We start from the raw sequence: 24,176 nt of genomic DNA, 5'->3' as shown, positions 1-24,176 counted from the left end.
GTGGTCAAGTGCCCCTGAGTTCAATCCCTAGTACCAAAAAAAAAAAAAAAAAAAAAAAAAAAAGAGCAAATTCTTCATCTGATATAGTACATCATCAACAACAAAAAACCCACAGGTTAACATTATACTTAGTGGTAAAAGAAAAAAGCTTTCCTCCTAAATTCAGGAACACAGCAGAGAGTGCCTGCTCTTGCCACTTCTCCCCCACCTCATATTGTTGCATTATGGGTGTACACAGAAGTGGGATTTGTGTGATGTATCCGAACAGGCATACACTATAGCAATACAATTTGTACAATATCATTAAAAATATGGCACTAGAAAGGCAATTTGTAAATCAATGGAAATGTAACTGATGTGACACAGCAATCTGTATACGGGGTAAAAATGGGAGTTCATAACCCACTTGAATCAATCTGTGAAACATGGTATATTAAGAACTATGTAATGTTTTGAACAACCAACAATAAAATAATTTAAAAAAATATGGAACATTTCATAAATTTGCATGTCATCCTTGCACAAGGACCATCTAATCTATTGTTTCAATTTTAGTCTAAGTAAGTCGCTTACCACTCCTTCTACCCCCATCTCCCCAGCATCGGGGATTAGATCTGGGATGCTCTTAACACTGAACTACATTCCTAGCCCTTTTATAGTTTTTATTTATTTATTTATTGTGCAGGGATTGAACTCAGGGCCTTGTGCATGGGAGGCATGCACTCTACCAACTGAGCTAGGGTCTTGCTAAGTTGTCCAGGTTGGCCTTGAACTTCTGATTCTTCTGCCTCAGTCTGCCAAGTCATTAGGATTACAGGTGTGTGCCAGTATGCCTGGCTCTTGCCACTCCTATTCAGCATTGTACCAGAAAGTTTAGCTAGGGTAATAAGATATTAATATGAAATTTAAAAATCAGTCATATTGAGTAGAAGAATTAAAACTACCTCTATTTGAAGAGGACATGATTTTTTGGGGGGTGGGGGGTTCCAGGGATTGAACTCAGGGGCACTCAACCAATGAACCACCTCCCCAGCCCTATTTTGTATTTTATTAGAGACAGGGTCTCACTGAGTTGCTTAGTGCCTCCTGTTGCCTAGGCTGGCTTTGAACTCAAAAACCTCGTGTCTCTGGGGCTGGGGATGTGGCTCAAGCGGTAGCTCGCCTAGCATGCGTGCGGCCCGGGTTCGATCCTCAGCACCACATACCAACAAAGATGTTGTGTCTGCCGAGAACTAAAAAATAAATATTAAAAAAAAAGAAAAGAAAACTTTATTAAAAAAAAAAAAAAAAAAAAAAAAAACCTCGTGTCTCAGCCTCCAGAGCTGCTGGGATTACAGGTGTGCATCACGACACCTGGCAGGATATGATCTTGTATATTAAAACAACAACAACAACAACAACTATAGAACCCAATTAAAAAACTATTAAAACTGATAAATAAGATTACAGGAAAAAAAATCAATATAAAAAATCAATTGGATTTCTATACACTAGCAATTAACAGTGCAAAAATGATTAAAAAAAAACAAGTCCACTTAGAATAAAAATAATAAAATCTTAAGAACTTAATAAAAGAAGTACAAGATGTAGAACATCAAAACCAACAAAACATTATTGAAAGAAATTAAAGCTCTAAATAATGGAAAACCATTCTGTGTTCATGGATCTTTAATGTTATTAAGATGGTAATACTCTTCATATCGACCTACAGATTCAATGTAATCTTTGTCAAAATCCCATCTAGTTTATTTGCTCAGTTTTGACAAGCTAATCCTGATATTCAGTGGAAATTCAAGGAACCAAGAATAACAAACATATTTAATAAGAACAAAGTTTGAGGGGGATAGTAGGGGATAGGAAAGGTAGCAGAATACAACAATTACTAATAGGGCATTATGTAAAATTGTGGATGTGTAACTGATGTGATTCTGCAATCTGCATTTGGGGTAAAATTGGGGGTTCATAACCCACTTCATTCTAATGTATGAAATATGATATGTCAAGAGCTTTGTAATGTTGTGAACAACCAATAAAAAAAAAGGAAAAAAAAAGAAAAAAAAAAAACAAAGTTTGAAGCCCCACACACTATGATTTCCAAGTTTGCTGTAAAATTACAGTAGTGAATATAAATGTGATTTTGGTAGAAGGTCAGCCATGGAGATAAATGAAATAAAATAGAGTCCATAGAAAAATCCATACATTTCTGACCAACTGATTTTTAAACTTTTTTTTAAATTGTGGTAAGGTAAGGTACATATAACATAAAAATTTACCATCATTTTCCCCCTTTTTTATAATGAGGATTGAATCAGGGGAGTTTAACTACAGAGCCACACCTCCAGTTCTTTCATTCATTCATTTTTAAATCTTGAGACAAGTTCTCACTAAATTGCTGAGGCTGGCTTTGAACCTGCAATTTCTCCTCAGTCTCCTGAGCCTCTGGGATTACAGGGATGCACTACTGTGCCCAGCTTTTTAAAAAAACAATTATTTTGGGGGATGGGTACCAGGGATTGAACTCAAAGGCACTTGACCACAAAGCCAAATCCCCAGCCCTATTTTGTATTTTATTTAGAGACAGAGTCTCACTGAGTTGTTTAGTGCTTTGCTTTTGCTGAGGCTGCTTTTGAACTGGTGATTCTCTGGTGTTAGCCTCTCGCCACCATGCCAGGCCAATTTCCATATTTTTTTTTAACATTTTTTTTTTTTTTTTAGGTGTAGATGGACACAATACAATGCCTTTTCACAATGCCTTTACTTTTATGTGGTGCTGAGGATCAGAACCCCCCCCACCCCACCCCAGGCAAGCGCTCTACCTGAGCCACAATCCCAGCCCAATTTCCATAATTCTTTAAAAAAGAATTTCTGTTTTGCAGTGCTAGGGACTGAACCAGGACCAAGGGCATGCTTGGGAAGCACTCTTAACACTGAGCTGCATCCCCAGCCCAGGTAAAACTGGAACTCTACACACACTAAACAATAATTTGCCATTCTCCTTTTCCTACAGTCTCTGGCAATTTATTAAGTAGAACTTTGCAGTATTTGTCTTTTTCTTAATATAGTTATTTTTAGTTGGACACAATACCTTTGTTTACTTTTATGTGGTGCTGAGGATGGAACCCAGGGCCTGGCACGTGCCAGGCGAGCGCTTTACCGCTGAGCCACAACCCCAGCCCAGTATTTGTCTTTTTTGTGACCACTGTTCACTCCGGCCTGATATCTTCAAAGTTCATCAATGCTGTAGCATATTGCAGAGTTTCCTTCCTTTTAAAGGCTGAATAATATTCCATTATATGTATATACCACATTTTGCTTATCTCCCATTGACAGGCATTTGGGTTAATTCCACGTTCTAGCTACTTTAAATAATGCTATGAACATGGGTATACAAATGTCTCTTGGGCACCATACATTCAGGAATTCTTTGGGTCATATACCCAGAAGCAGAATTGCTGATCATTGATAATTCCAATCCTGACACTAAGAAGCCCAAAGGCTCGCGACCTGGCCTTTCCCCACTGGCAGCAGCTAAGGCTATTGGCTCCGTCCTTCTCACCATCCACCAGGAGCGGCAGCGACCTTGGGGGTGAAGAGGGAGGTGCCGCGACTCCAAGCCACCTCTTCCAGGTCGATCTGCTGCGCTGGCGCCCGTGGCCGCCCACGGAGCATGCGCCCTGCTCGAATAGGCCGCGCACTCAGCTCTGGCTGCCATCTTGAGTGAGGGCAGGGTCGGATGCTGGGTCCTTCCCGGCTTTGGCTGAGTCTCACTTTACCCCTTATCCGCGAACGGATCCTTTCTGTGTTCACTCGGAGGTGAATAGAATTGGCACCCTGATTGACAGGAAAAAGATGCCAGTGAGAAGCGGGTTCATTTTGTATTTTGCCAGGAAGTAAAATGGAGGCTGTTGCGACAAGGCGGTTGTCTCCAGACCTGCCTTCTCGCTCAGAGCCCGGGAAAATACACAATTCGAGAGAGACGCTTCCGGGAGCTTTGCGCCGGGGCTTGTTCTTGGTGCCGATTCCCATCCGCAGCTGCACTTTTTCCCAGTGCACGCCTGGTTGTTCCTAGGGTTTCTTCACGTATTTTTGTTTCAAAGGAAACTTTCCTATTGAAGCTTGCGTGCCTATTCTATCTAAATTGCTAACACTCCCTAGTGCCCTTCTCCATCTTACTTTCTTCTTCGTGCTTATAACCATTTCACCTGCTAAATATACTAGTTTTCTCTGTTTCTCGTCAACTGGAACGCAAGCTCCATGAAGGCAAGCACTGTTTTGTCCACTGCTGCAGTTCCTAAAACAATGGGGCCTCACAATGGAACCATGTAATGGGCTAAAGAAAAATCTTTCCAGCACAAGTTAAATTCTTTCCCCAGTCTTAGATTTGTTTCCTTTCCTTTCTTCTTGCCTGATTAAACTGCAAAGTGCTTCACTACTCCCAAGTCCCATCCCATGGGAAAGGTCATACCTGAATTGATGAGAGAACAGCACGTAGCAAAAATTGGCCATAACAAAAGCCGAACATGGATCAACAGGGTTTTTTGGATCATTTGTTTTCTTTTAGGTTCTCAGGGTCTGGAAACTCACTGACCTTCACAAAAATAAGATAAACAACTCTGCTGATCATCCGTCTGGGACCTGTGCTCCTTCCCTTGCAAAAAATCATGGGAAAAGTTCACTCCTTCCCTTGCAAAAAATCATGGGAAAAGTTTGATGTAGGGACTGAGGAAATAGTTCAGTTGGTAGAGTGCTTGCCTAGCATGCACAAAGTCCTGGGTTCAATCACCAGCAAAACACACACACACACAGTAAGGCCTAGCCCCCAGCTGGTAGGCTTAACAGGAGGTGGTGGAAACTTCTGGAGGTGGGTCACAGGGGGTTGTGTGTCCTGGACTCCCTTCTCTCCCTTTCACTCCTCTGCATCCCCTTTTCCTCTCCGGCTCCCCACCACGATGTCCTTTTTCAACAAAGGCCCAAAGGGAAGGGCCAAGTGATCACGGACTGAAACCATGAGCCAAAATACATCTTTCCTTCTTTTAAGTTGTTTATGTCACAATGATGAAAAGCTAACAGATGGTGAAGCAGCCTACTGGGCTCCCTACAAAGAAACCCTGACATCAGGAAGCTAGGAAGCACAGTGGTTGAGCATTTATCTAGTGTGCCTGATTCCTGGGTTCCGTTTCTCAGCATGGAAACATTGCGTTTATATAAGGAAAGAAGTGGAGAAAAAGAAGACCTTTTTTGGATTCAGCAACAGAAGGAGCTCAACAAAGAATATAATGACGGAGCCAGGTATAGTGAAACACGACTGTAATTGTAGTTACTTTGGGAAGCTGAAGCAGGAGGATCGGAAGTTCAAGTTCTTGGCCAGTCCCAGCAACTTAGTGAGACCTTGTCTCAAAATTTGAAAAATGGCTAGGGATGGAATTTAGCGGTAGAACATCTCTGGGTTCAATCCCAGTATAGGGGCTGTGTGTGTGTGTGTGTGTGTGTGTGTGTGTGTACAAATGTCACCCTTGATTGAAAGTTAAATCCTAGTTAATTTTAAAGTATTAATGCTTGAATTGTCTTTAGTTGATAATTTCTAAAATATTGGAAAAGTTTCCCCTGTGTATCTGCACAAACCTAGATCTCCGAACTCCAGATGGTGCCTTAAGAAAAATTTGTAGGGCCAGGTATGGTGGTGCAGGACTCTAGTCTCGCCTAATGGGGAGGCTGAGGTGGGAGAATTTTGTGAGCTTACAAATTCAAGACCAGCTTGGGCCGCATAGTCTTAATTCTCAAGGAAAGAAAAAAAAAAAACAGACATTAAGAATAATTTACACATATTGCACCACATTTTTTCACAGATTAGATGTATTGATGCACTGTTTCAGGCAATATTGTTTTGCATGTTCCCTTACATATAACAGTCAGAATTACAACAAATCTCATCCTTCTAAATGATTTAGTTTGGTATCACCATGGAGAAACAAAATTGGAAGAAGTGCTAGTTATGATACCAATTAATTCTAACCAAAATTTAAGAAAGAGTCTCCATTTATGAGAATGAAATCATGTACCATATCATGATAAAAAGCTAACACAGATGGTGTGCTGGTGTAAATTAGCATTGTCACAATTATGTACTTGGAACCAAATAATTTTATTCATTTATTTTTTTAGTGACCACTTAAAATTTAACATAATTATTACCAAGAAGGAAAAAACTGCCCGATGTGGTGGCACATGCCTGTAATCCCAGCAACTCCGGAGGCTGAGGCACAGAGGATTGCAAATTCAAGTCTCAACAACTCAGTGAGACCCTGTCCTAAAATAAAAACTAAAAATGGATGAGGACATGACTCAGTGGTAAAGATCCCCTGGGTTCAATCCTTGGTACAAAAAAAAAAAAAAGGAAAAAGAAACTATTGGCATAAAATGTTTTGTGAAAAACTGTGAAACCTTAGAATTTCCAATACTGGGAGATGAGTACTTATTAAATAGCTAATTATGGGCTATTAGTCAAACATTAACAATGATAAATCAACATGTATAATATATAAAGCAAAATCAAACCTTCACTATGATTTATGTGTGTACATAATTCATATGCACACGAACAAGGAAAGGAGGAACACTTGAAAAGCAAGTTCTTGTGATTGTGGATGGACTTTCTAGTTTTACCAATATATTGGTTGTTCATTTCATCAGTCATTTTCACCAGCTACTTAGCTAGTTGTAAATGTTAAACTCAGGGGGCTGGGGATGAAGCTCAGTGGTAAGGCATATGCTTAGCATGTGTGAGGCCCTGGTTCCATGCCTCCTTTTCCCCCAAAAAATAGTGTTAAAAGTTTCAAGACAGGTTCTGTGGCTTGAGTAGCTTGTGCAACACAGTAAGATCCCTTCAGAAAAATAATTCTCAACTAATTCAGAATCATACCAGTTATCTCTATTTTAAATTTAAAAATTTAGGGAGTAGTGTTTTTCTTCAATCCCTAGGTTGCAAACCTTCAAACTAGCATTAATTATTTTAAAAGTTTCTTTGTACTGTTTAAGTGAATATCTGAAATGAGAAAGGTTTATTTTTAAGTACTTTTTAAAAAACAGATACAACTTTTTTTATACCTTTATTTATTCATTTTTATGTGGTGCCAAGGATAAAATCCAGTGTCTTGCACATGCTAGGCAAGTGCTCTATCACTGAGCCACAACACCCCCCCACCCCCACCACCCGGTGAGAAAGGTTTAATTATAAGAAATTCATATTCGCAGCTGGGGCTGGGGCTGGGGCTGTAGCTCAGTGGCAGAGCACTTTCCTAGCATGTGTGAGACACTGGGCTTGATCCTTGGCAATACATAAAAATGAATAAATAAAATAAATATACGCTGTCCATCTATAACCACAAAAAACAAATTAAAAAAATAATTCCAGACATTAAAAAAAAAAAAGAAACAAAAGAAATTTGTATTCAGAGAGGTCCAGTCTCCTCTTGTCGGTAATCAGTGTCTGAAGGAAATAATCACAACCTGGATGAAAATATAAGCTCATAAATATGCACGTTACAATATGCATTCCCCCTTTACTTTGGCTCTGGGGATTAAACCCAGGGGTGCTTTACACACTAAGCCACATCTCCAGTCCTTTTTATTTTTTGAGTCTTGCTAAATTGCTAAGCCTGGTCTGGAACTTGTGATCTTCCTGTCTCAGCCTCTTGAGTTGCTGGGATTTATTTATAGATGTGCACCACCACATCCAGCTACATCTCCTTTTTAACCTCTCCCCCACCCTTTTTGGAACTGGGGATCAAACCCAGGACTTTGCCACTGAACTATATCCCAGCCCAAAATCCCCTTATTTTTGACAGGCGTAGAGGTGCACACCTGTAATCCCAGGGGCTCTAGAGGCTGAGACAAAAGGATCCCAAGTTCAAGGACAGCCTCAGCAATTAGTGAACCCCCTAAGCAACTTAGTGAGAGCATCTCAAAATAAAAAACAAAAAGGGCTGGGGATGTAGCACAGTGGTAAAGCAACGTTGGGTTAAAGCTCCTGTACCAAAAGTAAACAAAAGACAAAATCCCCTTATTTTTGGTGCTGGGCTTTGAACCTAGAAGCTCCCATGTGCTAGGGAAGTGCTCTACCACTGAGCTACACACCCATGGTTGCTCTTTTCCTTTAAAAACAGATTTGATTCCAGGGTAAACGAGATTTGTGGGTTTGGGAGCCTACAAAAACCAGATGTGTTTTGGTTCCTTAAATAGATGTGTTGATGTATGATCACTCATTTAGTCAGGTAAGAGTTTAAAGTATCCAGATTTCATATTCCATGCTTATTTATTTTGAAGGACTATTTTTCTGTAGTTCACTGATTATCCTGGTACTTCCCAGTGATTCTTTGATAAAGAATGTCATGTGATTGGTCTTCCTGGCACTAATGTGTAATTCATTAATAAATGTGTATACTTTTTATTCTTGCAGTAATTTCTATCTCTACCACCATAGGCTTTCCATGGGCAAACCCAGCCTTTTAAAATTATTGTTTTTAAATGTACCACTTTGCTTTAAGTCTAGCGCTGAGGTATCCAAACTTGCTATACATTTAAAGAAAACTTTCTTTTACAGTTAAGTGTTAAAACTTGGCATTTCCAATGTATTACATATTTTCATTTAAACCTAGCACTTTCTTTTTTTTTTTTTTTTGGTACTGGAGATTTAATTCAGGAGTTCTTAACCATTGAGTGACATCACCAGCCTCCCCCCTTTTTTTGAGACAGGGTCTTGCTAAGTTGCTTAGGACCTCCCCTAAATTGCAGAGACTGGCTTTGAACTTGTGATCCTCCTGTCTCAGCCTCCAAAATCGCTGAGATTACAGACATGTGCCACCACACTTGGCTAAACCTAGCACTTTCTAGAGAGGCTAATAATAATAATTTCACATAAACTGCAGATACAAATCTTAAACAGATTTCGCATAAAAAATTAAGTGAGCTGGGCATGGTGGCACATGCATATATAATCCCAGTGACTCAGAAGGCTGAGGCAGGAGGGTCTAAATTTCAAGGCAACTTCATCAGACCCTATATCAAAATAAAAAAATAAAAAGGGCTAGGGATGTAGTTTAGTATGAAGTGCTCTCTAGGATCAATCCCCAATGCAAAAAAAGAATTAGTGAAAACAAATGTCAAATAAGAATTCTGGGGGTAAAAAAATAGAAGCAAATATTTAAAAGCAAATGGCTGGAAATTTTCTCAAATTAAAAACAGACAAGGAACTTCAGATTCAAGTTTGTTCTGAATAACAAACAGGATAAATAATAAGCCCAGAATAATAAACCTATAGAACGTTAAGGATAAAACTCCTAATAGCTAACAGATAAGATTATCAGTTATCTTCTTTTCAGGAATAGAAGGGCCCACAAGACAATGAAGCAATATGTTGACAATATCCAAGAAAAAACAACTTTCAATCTGGAATTTGAAACCTAGCTATCCTTGTATAGTGAGCACCAAAAATTCAGTGTATAATTTTACAGACACCGACTTAGGAGATTTAAAACTCTCTAGCAATAATTTTCCAGTGATTTAATGTGGATACACAACATAGCCCTGCTCAGTGATTGGCAAGTTGTTTCCTATCATTTAAAATAACCAGTCACTGTTTGTAAGCTCTTTCAATTAACTTTATTGAATAGTCAAATTGATAAGTTAGCACAGATCAAACGATTGTTTGCATGGGTTACAAATGACTTTTTCTTTACAGGAATAAAACAGTGAAAATTACAAACTGTAAAAAGGAAGACAAACCTTGTCTCTAACATTTTAGAGAAGCAAGATGTAACACAGCACATTGAAGATCAATACATATTTGAATTGAGAACAAGAATTGAATGTTACAATATTATACACTACTTTACAAAATTAAAATTTCTATATAAGGATTAGATTTGTAATAGCTAACAAAATCTCAAAATCACATTTGGTGGTCCCCTAGATAATAGCTGTTGTGCATCTTTGATTAGAAGAAATAAATCTTTTATTCTAATTATTGCAAAACAGTCTATTAGACTCAATACATTAAATTAAAAACAATGAAGACATATGCAAACTAAAATAAATGGTACTGCTTGAGTGAATATTAGTATGTCAGACTTACAGAAATGTTATTTTAAAAATTCTAGAAATTAGAAAAATAGAGTACTTTTTATGGTAGAACTGTCATGCTCAGATTTATATACCAAGATTGCCCTTGTCTGTTACTTTAGTAGTTGTAGATCTGTAGAAAATTCAAGGATCTTTCATAATTTACAACTACAATAAAAAAAATATGGTATAGTGTAAATATTAGTTGCTTTACATCAAAAAGTAATACAAGATGATAATGGCAGATAGTGCCTTACTGCAAAGAAAAAAAAAAACTAACTAAAAAACACATTCATATTGCAAAAAACTAATTGTTTTATATTATCAATATTCCCAAAAGGTTCATTCATTCTCTTATTACCTGGAGAACAAATATTGTGAATCCTAACTAAAGTTATGTGTTTTTTTATGACCTGTTATAAAATTATTCTGAATTGCATGTTACACAATATTTAAAATAATTTTTCAAAGTAAATTCTTGAAATACACTAACAAAGTATGTGGTAATAACACGAGTCATATCCACTTAGGGATGTAGTGAGGCACAAGGAAGATTATCCCTAGAAGCACAAATGTTTCCTTCTGGAAGATTTTTCATTACTATTCAGAAAGAACTTATAAATGTCAAAGTTTAAAATTACATTAAATGAATAATTCATTTAATTTCTTACTTAAAATGTAAAAAAATTAGTTCTTTTAAGAAACATCAGTGTGTAATGACGGTTTCTTAAAAAGATGGGAAAATATAAATTTAATTTGCTGTAATTTAAAAATTGCTTCCTAACAAAAGAAAGAGCTTTCAAGAAACCTTCCAATTCAATGTACCACTTGCACACTGAAAATGAATCTTTTTTTTTTTTTTTTTTTTTTGCGGGAGGTGGGGTGTAGGGGGGCAGGACCAGGGATTGAACTCAGCCACTGAGCTAGCTTTTGCTTAGGCTGGCTTTGAATTCAAGATCCTCCTGCCTCAGCCTCCTAAACTGCTGGGATTACAGGCATGCAATTACGCACCCAGCTTGAAAACGAATCTTAACACTGCTTAAAGAGATGGTATTTTCATAAACACAATTATTCTAATCCAGCTGGCAAGTAGTAGTTGTGTACTCTAGAGGGATTTGCTTCTTCCCCACACCAAACAATTCAGTTAAGTCAGCCCACATGGATGTAAACCTGAAAGTTACTATTCATTGGTGATCATGTAAGACCAAGATTGTAAACACATTTTGTAACCTATTAAAACAAAAAACCAAAAATCTTTTCATCAAGTATTATACATGTACATTATCTTTTTAAGAAGTTCATACGAGACAAGATGAATCGGTGAAAACTGAGCCAAACTCTTAAAGATATTAATTATATCACAGCACTGTAAATACACAGATGTAATTTACCTGTTTGTAAACAAAATCTGCTCAGTAAGTTTTGATTATATTCTCTAGCTGAATCAAAAAGCAGTCTTTTGAGCATGTTCAGCAACCAAGTTTCTTTTATAACTTCAATATATTGGATTTGTGTAATCTTAATATTCACCAAATCAAACAGCAACATTCATGCTTTAATAGGTTTTAATATCCCAGAATAATAATATCCCAATTTAATTATCAAATTTCTTAGAAAAATGTTACTGATGCATTTGACATAACATTTTAGAAACCTTTAACTTCTTTCATTCATCCTCATTTCACCAAAAAAGCACTTTTATTATATATCACGGAGCAGAAATGTACCAAATAAAAGCACACCTAAAGGATCAAGATAACTAAATTTCTCATTTCCCTATTATCATTGCCAGTCCCAATATTTATGAAGACAGCTCAAATTCTTTTCATTGCAAAGAAAACAGTATGTCCAAGTCATCTGCAGCCAAATCAGAGAACCACCTCATTACATCTTTCACTTCAAATCAAAGTGATTTTGTTCTTCAAGTATAGAGAATACTGACAGATTTTAAAGCTTGAATGTGTTACTTCATATTCTTCTCAAGCTAGACTACAGTTAGTTTGCCTGTTTAATTTAACATGATGATACTTTTCCTTTCTTTAAAAATAAAACAAAACAGTATGGGGTATGGAATTCTAGCTCTTCTACATTCTATTTACTTTTGGATTTCCCAATTGTAAAAAGATCATTATTAATGGATTCATAACTTTCCTCCAACACTTAGTCTCATGAGGTTTTAAATGTAGCAGCCCAAAACTCAGAAAAATAAAAAATATACATGTGGAACACAGAAGTCTTTATTTTACAAAATGTACTTTACCTCTATAATATCTTTTCCTTATTTCAATCTGTAACAACTTGAACATAATTGGCAGCAAAGGAAAAAAGGTATCCAATCATATGTAGATATATTTTGATTTGAAAAATACAGTATTTTCAGAGTTTTATGTTTGAGTCTCTGCTGTAGTCCTTTATTTGCTATAGTTTGTTGAAATCACAGTGAAAACATCTTAATCATCACATTAGTTCACAAATTTAAATAGAAAAGGAAGGTATTATACATTCCCAGGAATTCTGCTTTGTGATTTCCTTAGCAATAACTAAGTCAAATTTCTTCATTTGTTCATTTATTTACTTGTTGCTGAATATGCAAGAGGAATTCATAATATGATAACGCAGATTCTGTTCTGTCTTCTACCATGTTTTGAAGGAAGTTGGCTTTCATTGGACTTTCATCCCTTAGAAATAAAAGGCAAAAATATTTTTATATAGTAGATAAAATATAATAGTAAAACAAACAGTGGATTTCTCATAGTTTTTGACTCACTATGATAGCTATTATAATATTTGGCACAGAAACAGTGACTCTGCTTGCCTCACATGCACAAGGCCTGGGTTCTAATCCCCAGCACCACAAAAAAACAAAGCCACATCTCTAGCCCTTTTTTTATATTTTAGAGATGGGGTCTCCCTAAATTGCTGAGGCTGGGTTTGAATTCCCAATCCTTCTGTTTCAGCCTCCTGAGCTGCTGGGATTACAGGTGTGCACCACCACGCCCAGCTACAGACTTGTTCTTAAGAATATTTGGTTGATTATGTAAACTTTATTTTTAAAAAATTCTTATTAGTTATTGATGGACCTTTATTCATTTATTTGTTTATACGTGGTGTTAAGAATCGAACCCAGTGCCTCACTCATGCTAGGCAAGCGCACTACCACTGAGCCACAACCCTAGCCCAAACTTTATGTTATTTAGGGGGAAAAGTTTATAGTGGAATTAGGTGAAACAGTCTAGCTTTTTAATAACAAGCTCATTATAAGTCTAGTAATTCTAATCTGGTCATAAAATACAATTTGGTACCATTTATTGAAAAGATATTTTAAATCCATATTCTTTTCCTTTTAATTTTATTTTTTTATTATAATTTGTTATATATGGCAGGAGAATGCATTACAATTCATATTACACATATAGAGCACAATTTTTCATATCTCTGGTTATATACAAAGTATAATCATACCATTCATGTCTTCATACATGTAATGATGTCCATCTCATGAAGTATACTCACACCATTCGTGTCTCATACATGTAATGATGTCCATCTCATGCCACCATCTTTTTTATACCTCTTGCCCTCTCCCTTCCCCTCCCACCCCTTTGCCCTCTCTAGAGTTCGTCTAATCTTCCCATGTTTCCCCTCCTAACCCCACGATGAGTCTGCCTCCTTATATCAGAGAAAACACTCACATGTGCTAGGCAAGTGCACTACCGGCATACTACTACTCGGCATTTGTTTTTTTGGGACTGGTTAACTTCACTTAGCATTATATTCTCCAACTCCATCCATTTACTTGCAAATGTCATAATTTTATTCTCTTTTACTGCGGAGTAATATTCCATTGTGTACATATACCACATTTTCTTTATCCATTCATCTACTGAAGGGCATCTAGGTTGGATCCACAGTTTAGCTACTGTGAACTATAAACATTGATGTGGCTGTATCCCTGTAGTATGCTGTTTTTAAGTCCTCTGGGTATAGACCAAGGATTGGGATATTTGGGTCAAATGGTGGTTCCATTCCAAGTTTTCCAAGAAATCTCCATACTGCTTTCCATATTGGCTGCACCATTTTCAGTCCCACCAGCAATGTATGAGCATGGCTTTTCCCCCACATTCTCACCAATACTTACTGTTGTTTGTATTCTTAATAGCGGCCATTCTGACTGGAGTGAGATGAAATCTTAGAGTAGTTTTGATTTGCATTTCTCTAATAGCTAGACATGTTGAACCTTTTTTCATATATTTGTTGATTGATTATATATCACCTTCTGAGAAGTGTCTGTTCAGCTCCTTGGCCCATTTATTGATTGGGTTATTTGTTATTTTGGTGTTTAGCTTTTTGAGTTCTTTATATACCCTGGAGATTAGTGCCCTATCTGATGTGCAAGTGGTACATATTTGCTCCCAGGCTCTCTATTCACCTCCCTGATTGTTTCTTTTTGCTGAGAAGAAGTTTTTAGTTTGAATCCATCCCATTTATTAATTCTTGATTTTAATTTTTGCACTATGGGAGTCTTATTAAGGAAGTAGGGGTCTAATCTGATATGATGGAAATTGGGGCCTACTTTTTCTTCTGTTAGACACAGGGTCTCTGGTTTAATTCCTAAGTCCTCAATCCACTTTAATGCATGATGAGAGATAGGGGTTTAATTTCATTTTGTTGCATATGAATTTCCAGTTTTCCCAGCACCATTTGTTAAAGAGGCTATCTTTTCTCTAATGCATGTTTTTGGCACCTTTGTCTAATATAAGATAACTGTAATTATGTGGGTTAGTCTCTGTGTCCTCTATTCTGTACCACTGGTCTACTAGTCTATTTTGGTGCCAATACCATGCTGTTTTTGTTACTATTGCTCTGTAGTATAGTTTACGGTCTGGTATAGTGATGCTACCTGCTTCACTCTTCTTGCTAAGGATTGCTTTAGCTATTCTGGGTCTCTTATTTTTCCACGATTTTCATGACTGCTTTTTCTATTTCTGTGAGAAATGTTGTGGGAGTAACTTTCAGTTTGCAACTCACAACTACGAGCAGCTCCAAGTGCTAAGAAAACTTATGCTCCTACAGGCCTGACAGGAACACCTGCAGGATGAGGCGCTCTGCTCTAGCGAGCCTCTGAGAAACCACATCCTCAGAGATTGAGGTCAGAGTTGTCAGGGAACAGAGAGAAGAGACAAGGGCCTCAGGGCATGATTCCCCCAACTCATAACGCCCCTTTTTCATAGGGACAATGATCTGCTTTCCACCGTGTAGCAATATTTAGAGCTTCCTCATAGTGCAGTTACATTAATCATAAGATGATTGGTTTCTAAATGTTATATAACCTGTTTGCCTATGTATGACTGGAGGATGCGCCCATCAATTGTAATCACTTCCGCATTAAACAAGCTTGCTGGAGTTCGGCTGAGGTCTGCTACCTACCTGCTCTCACCAGCTCCTGGTGTCTGTGTTTTGACTCCGTGTCCCCCACACCCACCGCAACTGAGGTAGCCGAGTGACCCACAGCAACATCTGGCACCCAATGTCTGCTCACACTCGTGCACCTCAGGGCTGGCCCCCGGTTGACCTCGGGTAGGGACCTGTTCCCTGTTCTATGTGCTGACGGTTCCTTGAAGGTGAACAAGGAACACCTTTTCCTTGCTCTTACCCTCTTAACCCCTTTCCTTGTCCTTGTCGAGCACTGGCTCCCGAGTTGAGGCACACACCACCATAAAGGTTGGCGTCACCTTATAGCTCTTCCTTCCCCTTGATTCACCCAGGAATTCACATAAGGGACTGATCCTCCCAGAATTTGGAACCTTGATTTTCTCTGTTAAAGAGAACTTCCCTCAGGAGACACCATATGGGCATATGGCCTTGACCTAGCAAGTCAAGGAAGTCCCCCACTAATCACAAGACATTGGATCCTAAACACACTCTTGTTTGTTCTTTCTAGGGACTTCCATGTCTGAACCATCCCCTTGGGTTCCTGTTTTTGGTATCTTGATCCTTATAGGGGGTTATTAGTGTGGCTTCATTCATATTTGAGAGACTCCAGGAGACCTCTAATAAGTCCACTAACCAGTCACAGGCAACATTCCCACCATACCCCCCACAACTAGCAGTTCTGAAAGCACTGCTTTCTCAGCACGGACTTAAAAGTGAAACCAAAAGACATCAATCACTTCTGGCAGGAAGCTGTCTATTTAGCACCCTGGATTGGCCCCAAAACCATAGGGATCCACAAATTTGAATGAAAGTCTTATACTCTGCAAGGAAAAAGGAGACCCATGAGGGACACATTCCCCCTGCCTCTTTCATACCGATTCTTCTAGCCATCATTGCCAGCCTTCAAGGTTCTTTAGCAGAAGATATCATTCAAAAGCATAATGACTCTTTGGAGGACAAAACAATGACTCTCCAGGCCTCTGCCTCAAGTGTCATTGATTCAGATGAGGACAATGACTCAAGAGAGGATGACCCTGACGTTTCACAACGTCCTGTGGTAATCTCTGTTCCCTTGTCCGCCTCCCTGTCTCCAAAATATTCATGGAAAGATACCCTTTAAGGCCCTCGGCCCCTTATCAACTCCACTATTCCTCTTGTAACCCCTTTTCCGCCTACGCAGTGAATCTCGGTTGCAACGCAGAAAATAGACCCTGGTACTTACTCTTTTATCAGATCTAGCATTACTGAGAAAGGCTTCTCAGGAGTCTGAGCCTGGCTCTCCTTACTTTGAGGAGGTGTAATAGCAATGGTCAGCTCAATTGCAAACATCCTTTGATTGGATGAACCTCCTCAAGGAATGTTTAACTTGTCCACAATATATACAGTGGAAAAGAAAGCTCCCTTCGAGGAGGAGGCAGAACAAATAGCAAGAAGCAACCTCTCCTATGACATCGCCATCACCCTAGACATGTTGACTGTTCGCGTGCCTATATGAGTCCTCAAGAACAATCCAGAATTGTAAATGTCATTTACTTTAACCTGAAGAGTCTTAAAAACATTACACCTCCAAAATATGAACTCTTCAGAAACTCGATCCAGAGTCCCCATTGAGTGGTTTCCCGACTTTTTGTCCCGAGTCATTGAGGCATCCCAACCTGGCCCTATTCAAGATTTGCTAGTCAAACAGTTGGTATGGGAAGGGGCTACAGCCAAAACTAGGGCTGCAATTGCCCCCGTCCGCAGTGAATCCCTCTCTAAGTGGATTTCTGCTACTAAAGAAGTATCCCCTTTCTCAGGGCCTATTCAGGCTTTAACAGCTGCTATCAACAAGCTACTAATAAAAAAGAACAATGGACCTTCCCAACCAAGATCTGATCCCATTTGCTGGGGCTGTAATCAGCCAGGCCACATTAAATGGTACTGTCCCAAGAATGGCAGCCACCCTGGCCCCAAGACACCCTGCCCTAGATGCAAAAAGGGTTATCACTGGGCAAAGGACTGCAAACTCTGGCCTTTAAACTCCCCTTGGGGCAACTCTCAGCCCCACCAGTAAAAGGGAACAGACGCCCGCAAATTCGCTAGATGTTACCCATTTGGAACCAAACCCAGAATGACTATTATGCTTGACAGTACTCCTGTTAAAAGCATAGTAGACACAAGGGCTGATGTTTCCATTACATCTAATACAGCATCCAAGATGAGAAGTGGAAGACAGAGCCCGGTCCCAATATACAAGGCATTGGTGGGCGCCAGGCCACTAGGAAAGTTCTCTCTTCTGTCATGTGGCAGGGCATGGAAGGAGAGAAGGGTGCCTTTCATCCCTTGATTGCAGAAGTCCCTAACACCTTATGGAGTAGGGACATCCTGGAGGACACGGATGCTGTCAAAAACACTGATGAGAAAGCCTTATATGATGAAATAATGATACATGACAAGATAGGGCTATCGGGAAGACCAGTGCCCCCCAATTCTAAAGGCCACTGTTCCCTTGACCTCTAAACCTGATCCCAACCCCCTGGAATGGGACACCACAGATCATATCTGGGTGGAACAGTGGCATATACTAGAACCCAAATTAACAATTCTTAAGCAAGTAGTTCAGGAACAATTAGATCTTGGGCATATTGAACCCTTCACCAAGCCCACACAATACGCCTATCTTTGTAATCCCCAAGAAAAATGTGAAACATAGATTACTTCAAGATTTGAGGCCAATTAACAAACATATGAAAAAGACAGGTTCATTTCAATCAGGTATCTCTCTAGCCAGCATCCTGAGCAACTATCTTATTGTTGCTATCGACCTCAAGGATTGCTTCTTTTCCTTCCCTATAGCACACCAGGATAGACCCTTTTTCGCTTTTACAGTGTGGGAACCTAACACCATGATACCCTCCCGGAGATATCAATGGACAGTCCTCCCGCAAAGGATGAAAAATAGCCCTCCCATATGTCAGGTCTTTGTCTCTCATGTGACCAGGCCCCTTACACAGCATTGCCTGGACATGGATGACATTTTGTTTACTCACGCAGATTCTGACAAATTGCAGATTTGCCTTAAGAGGCTGATGGACAATCTCCAAATACTAGGCCTTTGCATAGCCACTGACAAAGTACAACATTCTGCCCCATATGAGTTTTTGAGCTACAAGACTGCTGCAAAAATACAACCTCTTAGGCCTACCCTGACTATTAGGTCTCAATACTCACTTAATGAGCTACAACAGTTATGTGGCCAGATTAATTGGCTCAAGCCTTTCCTTTGTTTACTTCCTGATGCACTCACCCCTCTGTTTGATTCACTGAAAAAAGGAGATGATCCTTCCTCAAAAATAAAGCTAACCCCTCAAGCAGAGACAACTGTTCAAATGATCAATGACAGCCTCTCAAGGTTACAGACCCATAGATATGACCAGTCAAAACCCCTACTGGAGATAATATTAATAACGTCTGGAGCACCACTCGGTGTTATTTGGCAGGCCCATGGACCCCTATATTGAGTGCTTCTGGCCTGGAGTGAATGTCACAAGATCACAGGTAAGCTACAGAGCATACTTCTGGTAGGGTTAATCGTAAGATATTATTATAACAAGATTTTTCACATAGAGTCAGACACCTTGGTGTTGTCATTAACATACACAGAGGTCTCAACACTCTTACAGAATAATACTCTGTTTCAAACTTTACTGTCTGACTTCCCTGGACAGATTGACAGCCATCTCCCCCCGATAAGTTGCTCCAAACCTTGTAATCTCCAAACATTGGAGATTACAACTCCTAAGATGCATTCCTCATATCCCCATTCCCCACATACCATCGGCACCATGTGCGTTCACCGATACAAACACACACACCTTTGGTGTTATTCTGAAAATTCCCAATGAATAGGACATTTCCCATGTGGATCGCCACTCACGGTCAGTACAGCTGGGAGAACTTAGGGCAATAATACAGGCACTCATTATGAGCTCAGATACTGCCATTAGTATTTTCTCAGACAGTAAATACTCTGTCCAGGTGGCAAAAGCAATTCTCTGCGCAGTTTTTAGATCCACAGGTAAGCCCTATTGACCAAGCTCGAACCTCACAGAAAACAGGAAGTATCCATGGTTCATCCCACATGTAAGAAGATCCCATACTGGGCTTCCTGAATTAATTGCCACAGACAACTCTCCAGTGGATAAATTTATTTTCTGCAACACACTATCGTTAGACTTCCTGGAGAAAGCATGAATACTCCACACTAAGTTTCACATGTCTGCGAATATTTGAAGGCCTTGTTTCCTGACCTTCTATGACACAATGCAAGCATCTAGCTCAAACTTGCAAAAATTGCATCCCTCTGGTGCCACTTGGACCACTGCAACCACAGGGAGTAAACCTCCGAGGCCTCTCCCCTAATAAAATTTGGATGTCACTCACATCCCCTCCTTTGGTAAGCTCAAGTATGTCCATGTTATTGTGGACACTTACTCCAAATGTACACATGCTATGGCACAACCAGGAGAGAAAGCCTCAAATGCCATAAAGGCAATGAAAGCAGCAATGTTAATGCTTGGGGTTCCTTGGTCCCTAAAAACAGACAACAGACCAGCCTATACCTCACAGGAATTTCAGAATTTCCTAGTGTCCTGGAAGATTACCCACATAACAGGCATTCCTTATGACCCACAAGGGCAAGGAATAATTGAAAGGACTAACCGGACACTTGAGGACACATTACAAAAACAAAAGAGTACTCATACATTCTCAGATCCTCACCTTGCATTGACACATGCTCTCTTTGCCCTCAATTTTCTTACCTTTGACTCAAATGGGATAAGCCCTGCATAAAAGCACTGGGGCTCCTTTTGTTCCCTGGCCCCAGTCCCCCAGGTATGGTGGAGAGATCCACTTACCAATGCATGCAAGGGGCCACACCCTTTAATTACCCAGGGTAGAGGCTTCACCTGTATTTTACCATCTGGGTACCAGCAAGAAATGTCAGACCAGCCATTGATATTCAAGTTCCGAAAAATGAGCCTAAAGGAGAGGTGGAAATCATCGAGACCCCCCCACACACACACACTGGAGGACACACAAAATAACATGAGTTGATCTTAAAATCCTGATGGATCAAGCTATAAGCATGTCACCCACTGGAGACCAGAGCCCTGGTACTCTTTTCATGCTCATGTGGGCCATTATAGCCTGCAACTCACATGTGAGTGTTTAACAGGAAAGTATGTGGAAAGAAGGGCCTCTGCCTAACAGCCTAATAACTCAAGGCCCTATGCTGGTCTGCCTGATCAAAGTGGGCATACTTCAAAGCATGGCCCCCAATAGTCACTCACAGACAGCTATCTACAAAGCAGATGGTCTTTGGCGCCACCTAGCGGCGAAAACCCTTCAATGAGCAAAATACTCATGCCACTGCAAATAAAAAAACATGAGAGCAATCCACACACATTCAATCACGATCAGAATGTTGCACATACTTCTCTCTTAAATCTTGCAGAATACATCCCAAGGACAAAACTCAGGACAGCAGGAGTCCCCCGGACCGAATTGTCATAAAGCTTACTGTCCTCACAGGCACAATTGCAACTGCAGCACTCAACGCTCTCCTGCACCCAACCGGGTGAAAACCACTCATGCTGTTGCTGAGACTTTAACTGGACTTTTCCTTTCTCATGCATCAATGCAGACAAAGGCTCTCTATATGCTATTTTGCATTTATATGCTATTGTGCATTATTCTGTCACCAGCCCACAAGTACATACATGGTGGATGGGGGCTCCGTCTCCTGGGATCCTTTTACCTGTTGGTCTAGATGATACTGTCTTGCCTTTTTGTTTGCCACCACTGTCTCATCCCAAGCCCTGTGACCTCTGACCCAATAGCACAACATCCTTGGAATTTATCACTTTCAGTTAGTCAACATGGACCTTTACCATCCTGAATAATGTCTCAGATGCAAACAAAGTATGTAAACATACAATTTGCTTTCATAATGACATCCTTTGGGAGTCGGGAAGAGGAGGTTTCATGGGCTTTTAGCCCCTTTCCCTGGAAGGGGAAGCAAGAGTGGTCTCTACCAAGGACTTGCCAGCTGGTGTTACCATGCCCACGAACACTAGGGATTTGCCATTCATGGCCTCAACCCTTCTTACAGCGGTGCCCATGGAAAAGATTTAAAAATATCAGTGAGAACATACCCTTAAGGGGGATTTCCTGGAGAGATTACCTCCCCCTCTCCCGACCCTATTTCCTCTCTGATGAGCTTATCAGTTGATCCAGGCCCTACTTAAGAGGAGGATAAAAAACAAAATTCTCATTAAATACAGTACTTCTCAAAAGACATACAGAATGGATAACAAATGCTCAAAATACAAAAGAAACACTGTCAGGAGATTTTTTACAATTAGGCAAACAATTATTATGTGGTACTTACAAATGTAAAGATGTCAGCCCTATTGTCACCACGGATGCCATCTGAAAAATCCCTCAGCTACCTATGCTACTCGAGGTCATGTGTGTGTTAAGCCATCTTTCTTCTTTGTAACCTCCACTCAAAGTCACAAAAATGGTTGTGTTAATTGTAATAATTCCCACTGTGAGTTGACCAATTGTTGGAACTCCTCCATTAAGACAGCAGTGCTAATGAGAATACCCCGCATGCTGTGGTTCCCAACAGAGGATGAGTCCTCCATTCAAGAGGTTCATTTTACAAAAGATATTTCCCTTTCCAGAGTTAGGCGAGATTTTGGCATTACCACTGCTATTATTGCTGCCTCCCTTGTCACGGTTACAGCTGCTACCGCCACTGGTACAGCTTTGACCCAATCCACAATAGATGCTACAACCATTAATCAAGTAGTGCAGCTCTCCACTAGGGCCCTGACCACCCAGGAGCAACTAAACCTGCACTTGCAAGGAGGTATCTTTATGTTACAACAACAGTTTGACCTTACTGATGAAAAAATTTATATGCTTCAATTAAATGTCAGAGTACCTTGCAGTCCTCAATTTCTGTATGTCTGCCAAACCCCTGTTTCAGTAAAAAATGTAACAGAAGATCAGCTTGAGCTAGCAAATAGACTTAAGGGACCTTGGGATATGGCTTTCAGAAATTTCACTATGACGCTGCATTCCCAGATTCTCAGCCTAAACGAAACCAGAGCAAATCTAATTTTTTTTTTTTTTTTTGCGAGAGAGAGAGAGAGAGAGAGAGAGAGAGAGAGAGAGAGAGAGAGTTTTTAATATTTATTTTTTAGTTCTCGGCAGACACAACATCTTTGTTGGTATGTGGTGCTGAGGATCGAACCCGTACCGCACGCATCCCAGGCGAGCGCGCTACCGCTTGAGCCACATCCCCAGCTCCAGCAAATCTAATTTTTAACCCCTCATTTCTACAGCGGCTATGGGATAAACTGTCAGCTTTCATTCATTCTGCTAATTGGATCCTTGCTGGCATTGGCATTGCTCTTCTTGTTTTAATGTATGTTTTTTTAAGGTGCTTCCAAGAAAGGCTCAACAAAATAGAAACTAAACAAGCTATGATAGCTTATGCATGTAAGGAAAGTCAAAAGGAGAATAAGGAGTCTCCTTCAGCTGTGTGGATGGCAGCTATGATTGGATCTAAGTAGATACCAACTAAGGGCCAATTTTCTATGGGGGATTAGGTCCAAAATCTTGCCACGGTTCTCCGTTTTTTGTCTGTGTCTCTCAGCTTTGTCCCAATATCCCTTCTTTTTTCTCACCTGATTACTGTTTGCTGGTTCTGTGGTTCTATAGTTCTCCTTCCTTCCTGAACACAGCCTTTTCTAGAATCTCCCTACCCTATTGTTCCAGGAAGGACACCTCCTCATTTCTAATTTGACTGGGAGGGATCTTGTATATTTCCCATCCATGGGGTTACCTTGGGCTAAGAAAGTCCTCCCTAACTGGACTTCCTGCTGAGATGGGCCTTTCTCCTCTTTGTCCTTTGATGACCCCTCTTGCATTATACCAAGAGGGACACTATTCTCACAAGCCATTTGTCCAAGGCTGCAGCCTGGACTTTCCTGCCCATGCTGATGTTGAAGCTTCCTGGAGGCTGGTACCATGCCATATGTCTCTCTTACCCAGTGCTATGAGCTGGGCCCTCCCTGGAGAAGGCTCTGTGACCAGAGCCAGGGCCCGGCCAGCAGGCGAGGGGATCCTAAGGCAGATGCTGGGCATGGAGGCCATGGGGACATTGGCTACCAAGGAGATAGAGAACTGACCCTCTCAGGGGCAATGCCTCTCCCTCACTCAAACACCTCACATCACCCTGTTTGGCCCTGGAGAATGGCTGGTTAGTCGGAGATGGGTAAGATTCCTCAGGGAAGGAACAACCTAAGACAGGCACAGTCGCAGAGGGGCCATCAGGACAGAACTTGGGGGCCAACAGAGGTGGGGCACAGACCCTCACCCCCCCAACTTTGCAGGGGCCTGAACCGTCACCCCTTCTGAGGGAGTCCTCCTGCCCCCATGGCTGCTTTGCTTCCCACGCCCAGCTCATTTCGGGACCCAGGTAGCAGAGACCTGGCCAATAGCAGTTGCCTACCCGCCACAGCAGGATTTGCTTTCTAATTTTACGTTGGACCACAGGGAAAGGGCAGCTG

The 24,176-nt window shown here is 40.3% G+C and overlaps 1 protein-coding gene across 7 annotated transcripts in view; it reads right to left on the bottom strand.

Moving 5' to 3' along the window:
* Positions 1-9,723: 9,723 nt before the first annotated feature.
* The window catches only part of SEC24A (SEC24 homolog A, COPII coat complex component), an 81,387-nt gene continuing 66,934 nt past the window's right edge, over positions 9,724-24,176 (bottom strand). For all 7 annotated transcript variants that reach the window (XM_081295005.1, XM_081295004.1, XM_081295002.1 and 4 more), the window contains one exon: positions 9,724-12,794. In XM_081295005.1, the coding sequence (XP_081151131.1) occupies positions 12,680-12,794 (115 nt within the window). In that variant the 3' untranslated portion in view covers positions 9,724-12,679. The remainder of the gene's footprint in view (positions 12,795-24,176) is intronic.

This window comes from Spermophilus citellus (genome assembly GCF_964194105.1).
Source record: "Spermophilus citellus genome assembly, chromosome: 1".
Classification (NCBI taxonomy): domain Eukaryota; kingdom Metazoa; phylum Chordata; class Mammalia; order Rodentia; family Sciuridae; genus Spermophilus; species Spermophilus citellus.
This window is presented reverse-complemented; position numbering and strand designations above follow the sequence as displayed.